The sequence below is a fragment of the Leuciscus leuciscus genome, assembly GCF_965113295.1.
Source record: "Leuciscus leuciscus genome assembly, chromosome: 15".
In the NCBI taxonomy this organism is placed as follows: Eukaryota; Metazoa; Chordata; class Actinopteri; order Cypriniformes; family Leuciscidae; genus Leuciscus; species Leuciscus leuciscus.
This window is the reverse complement of record NC_138739.1, coordinates 29,635,865-29,646,576: the sequence shown is the minus strand read 5'-3', so window position 1 is coordinate 29,646,576 and position 10,712 is coordinate 29,635,865. Positions and strand designations below refer to the sequence as shown.

General features: G+C 37.1%; 1 protein-coding gene across 1 annotated transcript; it reads left to right on the top strand.

Annotated features, from left to right (window-relative positions):
- The first annotated feature begins 6,578 nt into the window (after window positions 1-6,578).
- On the top strand, window positions 6,579-8,742 carry org (oogenesis-related gene). Its single transcript, XM_082139960.1, has 6 exons — window positions 6,579-6,878; window positions 6,995-7,075; window positions 7,804-8,032; window positions 8,108-8,262; window positions 8,328-8,432; window positions 8,522-8,742. The coding sequence occupies exons 1-6, from the start codon at window positions 6,822-6,824 to the stop codon at window positions 8,540-8,542; spliced, it is 648 nt and encodes a 215-aa protein (XP_081996086.1). The 5' UTR covers window positions 6,579-6,821; the 3' UTR covers window positions 8,543-8,742.
- Window positions 8,743-10,712: the final 1,970 nt, after the last annotated feature.

The window sequence follows — 10,712 nt, the reverse complement described above, 5'->3', positions numbered from 1 at the left end:
CCAGAAGGTAGAGCCAGATACAAAGTTGTCAAGTTAAGTGTCTATTGGTAAAAATGACAATGACTACTGAATAATGATAAGAGTGTGGTTGGGTCATATGCAGTTGAATATTTTATACCCCTGCTGGTAGGTGTTGTAACTACACCATCTGTATAAATGATCTATCTCCATTCACAGCCATTCAAAATTAGCCATGCATTCTGAAAACATTTTCTTTTTAGCAAAATCACATATATATTGCTAATATTTCCTTATATATATATATTTTTTTTTTTAATAGTATAAAATGGATACATATTTTTTTCTGAAACAACTGCAAGCATTTCAGTTAAACTATAAATCGGTTTATTGCATGCATAAGAATAAGATGGCCTGAAAGTTTTTATGTTCAGGTGTGATATGTTTAAATTTCAAAATAAAAACAATGTATTAAACAGACCTTTAGCTGGATCGTTCAGCAAAAAATAATTGTCAGACAGAATTTAAAGGCACAGTATGTAAGTTTCTCTGCTAGATGTCGCTTATTCAAAACAATAACAAAGGTGTAGTTTGATGGCGCCATGAATGAGCTGTTGACGTAGTGTAACAGCGCAGCGCTTCTGGGTTGTACGTCAGAACGTAGGCACACTATTGGCTGACACTGGTCATGTGTGTGATGCGTGTGATGCTGGCCAATAGTGAGCCTACGTTCTGACGTACAACCCAGAAGCGCTGCGCTGTTACACTACGTCAACAGCTTAGGAGAATGACATGGAAGAGAAGAGATGGTTGAATAAAGTCGTTATTTTTTGGGGGGTTTGCGCACAAAAAGTATTCTCGTCGCTTGATAAACTTAAGGTTGAGCCACTGTAGTCATTGGAGTATTTTAACGATGTCTTTAACTTTTCTGGGATGGCAGATATCGATTACCTTGCAGCCTATAAAGGAGTGAGACAGCTCTCAGATTTCATCAAAAAATATCTTAATTTGTGTTCCGAAGATGAATGAAAGTCTTACAGGGGTTGGAACAATATGAGGGTGAGTAATTGCTGACAGAATTTTCATTTTTGGGTGAACTAACCCTTTAAGTTCAATGTATTTTATGTATACAATTTTTTAAAACAAATATTCATTCAACATATATTATTTGTACACAATAACTGTTGCAGGTCAGTCTACTCTACTCTTGCTGTCATAAAGAGTCTAATAGAATCCAGATGAAGGATTTGCATGTTTAGATGCGCAAACCGAGTATTTCTTAGAAGTCCATCATGTCCATCCATGAAGTGCAGATCAAAAGATGAATTGCAGTTCTAATTTAAGACATGAGTGCAGGGAAGAAGCTCTCATCAAAATAACAAAGAAGGAAAGAGAGAGAGGGCGAGGAGGGGACAATAAGGACGCAAGCACTGAAGAGACCCTGAAGTGGATCATCATTAAGCTCATATGCTGCTAGTCTCTTAGTAAAGAGACTCTTCACATGCTATGAGTCCTGGGGCTTCCTTATGCAGAGTTTGCCACAGATTTACGTCAGTAGCCTCATCATGTCAGTAAACGCTAACAAAATGCAAGGAAACTGTCTAATGAACCCACTTGAACCTATGGAATCTTGCCATATTCAAAGATGCCAAGTGGATTTTGAATACCATTTCTATATAACTAATTATTATTCATTTTTGATACTTCCATTTAACTTTTTTATTGTTAATCTTCACCGTAAAAAATGATATGATCAATAAGTTATGACAACATATGTTTTTACATTGCTTTAACTCATCAAAATAAGTTAAGCAATGTTCTACTTTGTTTTAAGTTATCCAAGATTCAACTCATTTTTTAAAAGTCAGTTTATTGTAATTTAAGTTGAAATTATTTAAACATCTAGTTGATTGTACTTAAAAATTGAAGGCAGTGACTTTTTTTACAGTGCAAATGCAGTGGCTGGAAAAAGTATTAGGACTCTCAAGTCACACTTGTATGTCTAAATTTATATTGCACAAAATATCAAACAAATTATGCTATTTTTTTTTTCTTCTCAGAACTGACTTTGTCTGTGCTCTTTTTCCAGCTGGATTCAGGGTAATTTTGTTTAGTTTTTCTTAATTTTGTATGATATAATTTCCATAAAGTGTTTTGCTAAAAAATGTGTGTTTGTGTTATAATTCTTTAAAAATAAATGTTAGTTGGATTGATAGGATTGATATTTAATTAAATTAAATTTTACAGGTTTTTTGAGGTCACTGTAGCCTATGTCAAAAGACTGATGCTTTTGAAACCATTTGTATTTCCAAAAACGTTTATTTACATCATAAGGTCATGGACAACATCTGAACATATGAACATGAGGAATTCATGCATAAAATAAATAAATTCCCACACAACAACAAAACTTGTTCATTTACAATAGAAGGCGCTCGATTGTCATGTTATTGAGCAACACTGCTCTGGATTTGTTCATTTGTGGTTTAAATTGAAGTCGAAAGACTTTCTTTCTTGTTTGCGAAGAATTCCCCACAGGCTTCGCTTGATTTTGCTGACCGGTGCTTGTTTTACTAGCTCACTGTTCTGAGCCAGTTTCCTCTGGATCTCGATTCCTGTAACGCTGTGGCTTCTAAAGAAACGATGAGAGACAGGAGACTGGTGTGGAGGGGTGCTGGCATGTATCTGAATGGGGGATGTCCTGACAGCTACGCTTCTTTTCGTTTCCAGCTTAGGGTGCCTAGACGTGTTGACCTCTTCATCGTGACCCCAACGTCTATGGCCCTGGGAGAAGAGTGCCTCTTCATTGGCCATTTGTGGGCTTTTGCTCAAAGTTACGAAGCCGTATGGGGTGGTGACCTTGGGAAGGTGAGGTAAGGAGAAAGCCGCTTGGCTAGCAGGGTCCGAGCAATGTTTGAGATCCGAGACAGCGTTTCTTACAGGAGATACGCTGAACCCAGAGGATGATGATGAGGATGACACTGAAGATGAAAGAGAAAGCTTGGCATGATAGGATCCACTAATGTCGTCATAGCTCCCCCAGTCCACCTCTTCTTCGCCCTGTCGTTCTTTCTCATTCGCTCTGGATCTATAGCCATCCTCCAGGGCTAGTTTTGGAATGGTGAATTGTGGGATGCTGCCCGGGGTCACGACGATACTGCGTATACTGTCTTTACTTCCGCGGTTTTCTAACCCCAGCGAACTTCCGAACGAGCAACTTCTCGCGGTGGCCCATTTGAGCGCGAGTTTTTCCGCGGAGCTGTGCCTGCGCGCGAAAGGGAATCCCGCGCTTTCTGACTCGCTGTCGGCACTCGTGCAGTTTCCAGCACTGATGGTGCGCGTCACCGTCATGTTCTTGTGCGTTGCTGCCATGCTGTGCCTTAAAAAATATTAAAATATATGGTTTATTACCTGTTTGTGGAAATGTGTGACTGAAAGAGCGACCTCAGAGATTTATAGTCACCCAGACCCTTCAAATCTGCCCATGCACTCTGTTTGTTTTAGACGTGCGTAAATGTGACGAGGGAACCGTGTGCGGAAACATGCCCAAATGTGGATCTCTCCCGCCTTACGGGTCTCCTCCGTGACTGACGTTGACAGGAATGACAGGAACGAACCCCTCACGAACATGTAGTTTGTTAGCATAGTTACTGCTATTGTTGTTAATAGTATTTAGCAACTTGGTAAACACAAATAAAGACAAAATGGCATCAAGATTATGAAAACGATATAAAAAGCCTATAGAGAATATAATTTATAATAAGTTAAAGGCTAATATAATGCGAATATAGCTTCATTGCAATAATTATTATTGCATGGTAGGCCTACTGGTAGCCTACAAATAATTATCATATTTATGTGCAGTGGTGTAGTCGGGGCCCTACGCATGTAGCCTATACACTGTATACTTGCCCAGGGCTGTTTGCGTATTACAACTTCTAATGATCAATATTTGCGTATACCCACTTCTCCATAATACTGTCATGTTAGCTTCCCATTTAACTGTGTGTCCAGTGTTGTTGTGTAAACTCGTGATTTTTTGGGACATTAGCACTTCTATCCCACTGAGCAAAGGTAGGCCTACGTCATTTCGGCGTCTTTGTCAGTCACACGTTGAAAAGACGTCCCCTGAGGAGTCAGAATGAAAGTTTATATTACGTCTTTTACTCTTTTTATGACGTCTTCTGAACTGCTGATATTGACGTCCAAGGGACCTCTGTACAAGGTTCAAAACTAGTTCATATGTTGTGTGGACGTATATTTTCAACGTCTTATAAGGTCTCAGTTAGACATCATTTATACTGTTTCTGAACCAAATAAACACTCTCTGAATGAATTCAATTAAAACTCACCTTTATTCCTTTTCCATTTGTAGTTGCAAAGAAACTCACAGACACTGTTTGTCCGAAAACCCTGAAAACAAAAGAAACTTCACTCAAAATTACAGTGGAAAACAATTAACAAATAACAAGCAACAATTTGGTCTAGTTGGGTCAGTGTTCACCTAGAGCAGTGAGAATGGAGGGAGGAGGGACTTTCATTTTTCATCCGAAAACTTTGGCAGCTTGCCTCGCTGCCTTATGACACTGCAGGCGTTTGCCCATGAAGGTACCTCATGAAACTGATTTCAAACAGACTTCTGAGGCAGGCAGGGTAACAATTTAATGACCTACAGCAAAATAGAACGAGCTTTGGTAAGAAATAAACAAATATTTAATTACAGAAGAAATTTCTCACTAGAAATGACATCAGAAGTGGAAAACGTTGGTCAAAAACGTACATTTACACACAAATGACCAGCAACCGCAACTTTCAGACGCCATCTTTCTTTTTCTAGCTCAACTGTCACCTAATGTAGTGCATAGGATTGTTTTAAGTACAATCAACTTATTTGTTTAATTCATTTCAACTTAAATTACTTTAAACTTACTTTAAAAGTTAAAAATTGCTTAAATTATTTTGATGAGTCAAAGCAATGTAAAAACATATGTCATAACTTATTGATCATATAATTTTTTACAGTGTTGGAATGCGTCCTCCGAAGGCAGCATTTTTAAGCTGCAGCAAAGACTTCTTAACTACAACAAAAACTTTACATCAGATACGTTTAGAAAATATAAAATATATTATTGTGAAGTTGCGTGTTTTAGTGACTAATTTAAACAACTTAAAAGAAATCAACATAAATTTACCCTTAGACACTTATAGGCCGCCTCATGCGCAAATGAACCAACAACAGGGAATTAGCAATAAAATTACAAAGACACAGAACAATATAAATCTAAAGTCAAATTAAACATTAGTTTGGCAAAACAACTACAAATACAGTACAGGCCAAAAGTTCGGAAACATTACTATTGTTAATGTTTTTGAAATAAGTTTCTTCTGCTCATCAAGCCTGCATTTCTATTTTTTATATTGTGATATATTGTTACAATTTAAAATAATTGGTTTTCAATTTATTATACTTTAAATTATCATTTATTGCTGTGATGCAAAGCTGAATTTTCAGGATCATTACTCCAGTCTATCACATGATCCTTTAGAAATCATTCTAATATGATGATTCATTATCAAAGTTGGAAATATTTTTTCATAACCTGTGATACTTTTTTAGAATACTTTGATGAATAAAAAGTAAAAATATATATACAAAAAATATATATATTAAAAAAAGAAGCAAATGTTTTAAAAATAGAAATCTTTTGTAACAACAATATACACTACTGGTCAGTAATTTGGGGTCAGTAATTTTTTTCTTTCTTTTTTAAAAATATATCAATACTTTTATTCAGCAAGGATGTGTTAAATTGATAAAAAGTGACAGTAAAGAAGATTTATATTATTAGAAAATATTTTTTTATTTTGAATAAATGCAGTTCTTTTTAACCTTTTATTCATCAAATATATTAGGCAGCAGAACTGTTTCCAACACTCATAATAAATCAGAATATTAGAATGATTTCTAAAGGATCATGTGATAGACTGGATGTCACATGTGACACTGAACACTGGAGTAATGACTCTGAAAATTCAGCTTTGCATCACAGAAATAAATGATAATTTAAAGTATAATAAATTGAAAACCAATTATTTTAAATTGTAATAATATATCACAGTATTACATTTTTTTTCTGTATTTTTGATCAAATAAATAAAGGCTTGATGAGCAGAAGAAACTTCTTTCAAAAACATTAAAAATACTGTTTCCAAACTTTTGGCCTGTACTGTACATTTATAATGCCTACCTTTTCCCATTGTGTATTGTGTTTGTAGGCCTACTCCAAGGTAGGCTACTTCAAATAATACAATGGTAGCTATACATGTGCACAGAACAACAGGATTTTAGGTTAAAATTTGTGTAAAGATATATTTTTTAGGAATATTTTGTTGTTTATGATTCCTTGATCCACAATCATTGAGGCAATTTATTTAAAATATGTTACACTGCATAATTAATTTAAACGAAACGAGAAATGTACCTTATATATATATATATAATTTTTTTTAAATAATAATTTAAAAGTCTATATTATATTATTACTTTTTTTGTTAATTAATAAATTGTTTTCAAGGTAACATTCAGATGCAAAAAATAAAATAAAATGTGCTTTTACTAAACAAACATACATGAGATAGTAATTGCGTGCTTTTTTCCATACTTTATAAACCGTAATATGCAGCATGCAGTATGCTAGTTTTCTAATCCGCACACAGCGAAGGTCTCCACGCATGCGGACAACCGCACAAACCGCAGTGGGCTGGATAAACGCACGTGGTTTAATTAGCACGTGGATGGCTGCTTGTAAATTGGCGGGGAATCGCTTTTACACAGTCGGTGGATTAATTCAGAGAGCATCGAGATGACTAACCCGTGCAACTACACCGTTGAGTCAGAGAACACTGAGGGCCAAGAAGAGGCAAGTTTATTCGATTACATTTCCCTCACTGAGACAAAACAGGAGTTTGTTTTGTTCACACGAGGCGTTCGAGAGAAATGAGCGTTTGTAAAAATTAAAACTTTTGTTCCCTGCAGAAGAAAGCTGTGTCGAAGAGAGGTGGAGTCGTTTCAGCCGTCCTCTGTCGGATTTCACAGTCTTGGCCAGTCAGTTTGACTGTAAGTCTTAAGTGCAAGTGAACTAACTGTGGTAAATAAGTGTTTACAGAGGACCTTTCTGGTCTGTTTACTCATTTCAAATATCAGACTGTAAACAAACGATCTCAAACACTTTGGCACTCTATTTTCTTATACATTATGTTTTATATATTGCTGAAAAAACCTAAAACTTGCTGATATACTAGTATCAGTGGACATTTCAGGTCTCTAGGCTGGGACACCATCTAATTCTAAACCATTGAGCACCAGGTTAGCCAAGAATAACATAAAGCTACATAGACCAGCAGACCAGTTTAAGCGGCATTTATTTTCATTTTCATTTAATTGGGTAATTTTATTTACTTGACTCACTGTGGCTGAGTTATTACTAGCTGCATCCTGGCACTGAGTACCTGTTAGTAGTCAGTTTCCTCATTTAAGGCTATAAAACATTTTAGATGCATGTTGATTTTATTTCAGTCAACACCGGTGCTAAAAAAAACCCCCTAAAACTAGCCTAAGCTGGTCTGCTGTTATTAGTGGAAACTGTTCAGGTGGCCATACTAGTTAAACCATTGAGCACCACACGGGCCAAGACCAGCATAAACCAGTTGAGACCAGAAAACTAGTTTAGGTTGGATTTTATACATTTTTATATATATATATTTTTTTTAAGTGTGGTTTTTAACTTTTGCTCCTTTTTTAAATTCTCTAACTTGCTTTGATCCTGTATGCCATTTCTTTTTAAGATGCGGGCTCTCCGTGGTTTCTGGTGGCTGTTTGGCTTTTCCACACCAGTGAAGGCCATCTCTCCAGCCGGTGAGGAAAAAGGCGGCTCCCCTAAAGAAAGACAGTGGCGAACGGTCCGGAAGCGTCTCCACAGGGTCACACGGCTTCTGTTGACCATCCTGCCCCGCCGCGTCCAGAGAGCTCTGGGTTATCCGGTCTGCACCAGCATTGGCTGTGCTGTGTCCCCGGGTAAGCTCATCCCTTTACATCCCTAAACCACTCTCAGATATGAGACTTGAAGTGCAGCTGGTGTTTCTGTTTTAGAGGTGCGTTGTTCCCCTACTAAGCCTTGTGGTAAAGGCAGCAAGAGAAAGCAGGATGACCTGGATGAGGAAGAGTGGGTAGATCAGCAGTCCTGGGTGGAGGCGCTCTCTCAGGAACTGGCCGAGGAAGACCATGTAGTTGATCCGGATTATGAGGTTAGCTCTTTTCTTTTTTTCTTTCTTTCACTGGCAAATTTCGGGATACTAATCTTCTCCTGCAGCCCAGTGGAGTTGAGACGGACAGTGAGGAATACCGGTCACACAATGACACTGAGAGTGACTTGGAAATAGAGAAGGGTGTCGTGGTAATCAAAGACTTGGAGACGGTACAGTTCTCCTCACTTCTCACCACCTTTTTGCTGTTTTTAATTATTCTGAACTCTATATTCCAAGTCACCTGTGTTTCTTTTTTCAGGTAATTCCTCCTGAGGCCTAATGATGGCAGTATGTACTAATACTAGTATGCAAATCAAGAATATTTCAACAGTTGCTTAATGTGTTCATTATGTTTGTTCTCTGGCTTTGTCTTTTTTTGGCATGCTCATTTAATGGCTTCCCAATTTGCTGCTTGTTCAGTTTATTTTGTAAATTTGTGTCTTTTCAGTGTTAAACTGCCAAATAAAAGTGTTTGTAGTACGGAGTCTAATTTGGTTGAGTGTCCTACACAGTTGGCCAGTGGGTGGCAGATGCTCACTTAGTTTGATGGATACACCAACATGTTCTTTTGTAATCGTTAAAAAAAAAAATGCAATGGGTATGATAGAACTTTGTAGTTTTTAAATGATTGCCTTTTTCATTAGTGTATACATTTAAAATATTTACACAGGCAAAAAATTCCTTACCAAAAGTAAAATATTTACACGCACATATGTATACACATTGTGTATATATAAAATGCAATTTTTATATACTAATGTTCCATGCCAAAAATTTATTAAAATATTAAGTTATGTATGCACACAGATATAATCTTTTTTTTTTATTTATTTTTTTATATTCCATGAAGATAAAAAATATGCAATGTGTATATATCAGTTATATATATATATATATATATATATATATATATGTGAAATATTATATATAGTATTTCATTTCAAATTTATTTAAAATGATATGCACAGCCGGAATGTTTTGGACTCGGCATTTGACTGCGCACCCTTTTTTTATTTTTTTTATATGTTTGTTTTGCTTTAACAAAAAAAGCGAAAGTTTATTTCAAAGATAACTGGATGCCCTTTGTTGAATTGAATGTGCAATATGATGAGGGGATTTGCTCCAATCTGAAGCTTTTTTTCATTCAGTAATGCATATTTTGCTCAACATTTTTCAGTTCTGAAAATAGCCTCAACCTTTCAAGCATTTTTTGAAAGACAACTGCTTTCCCAGAAGAAAGCAATTTTGTGTATTGACCTGATAGGTTTTAAAAAAAAGTATTTTAAAGGGTGCTGCTCATTTCTTATTTGTTCGTCCTCATTTTCTTTCTTTGCCGTCTCATGTCTCAGCTCCACTTCGGATGCGAGGGAAGAAAATGAGGATGAGGGAATCAAAGGAAATTTGTATATTGGATTATTCTTGATCACTCGAGTGTCACTTCAAAGCGTCACCAGCTGCGCTCAAGGGATCTGCCCTTATGTTGTAAAATTTTGGTTATTTAATAAATGAATAACTAATAATAAAGCACAATGCTCTGTTGAAATATTTGAGATTTATGGAATAAGTAGGTTGTAAAGCATAAATTAAAATGATTGTGTCGTATGTGAAGGGGGAGGAGAATTCATATTGGTGTCAGGTTTTTTGACAAGAAAGACTTCTGCATAGGATACACCTGTGCATCCTCACTCATAGCTCCTCTGGAAGCATCCTTACTCCTCGTTTCTCGTGGTGCACTTAGATAATTGAGATGTCCTTCAAGATGGCTTTCCTTGATCAGTGTCCGTGTCACTGGCTGCAGGACGGAGGAACGAGGAAACGAGGAGGCATCAGTTTGAGTGTTGGGAAGCACCCACTGATTACTCCAGACTCAACCTACCATTTATTAACATTTCGTCATTGGTGAAGTTGGGAAAACAAACTTAAAACCCCTTGAGGCTGATGTGAACGTGAGCTCTCGCTCCTGAAGGCACTACCACCTACACTGGTGCGCTTTTAGCCGAAGGTGAGCGCCGTTCTTGCTCCTCGAGAAGAGGGGGTGGATTGTTGCCAAGGACTCTTCACGGCCCTTTGCACACCAAGAAGATAATTTTCAAGCTGCATATGGCAGAGGAAACGCACACCCTCCCCAAGTTCGCAAATGAGCACATTAAATTCAGTAGTGAGGTGGTGCGGAAGTGCGCACATATCCATCTGAAAGAACAGAGCGAATCGGGCCAACCATCAAAACGGTTCTTGTTTGTTGACCTAGCTAGGAGTTTTTCCCGTTGTTTTCTGACAGCTATAAACAGGCGGTGAAGGAAAAGTGTAATGTGATTGTTCTTGGAGGCTTTGAGAAGAACAGAGATTCGGAGGGGGTAAGAACGGGGAAAAGCCTTCAAAGTATACATCAGATCTATGGCCTGCTGGGATTTCTTAGCTGTCGGGCGTTTTTTTGAAGAGGAGACGGATGA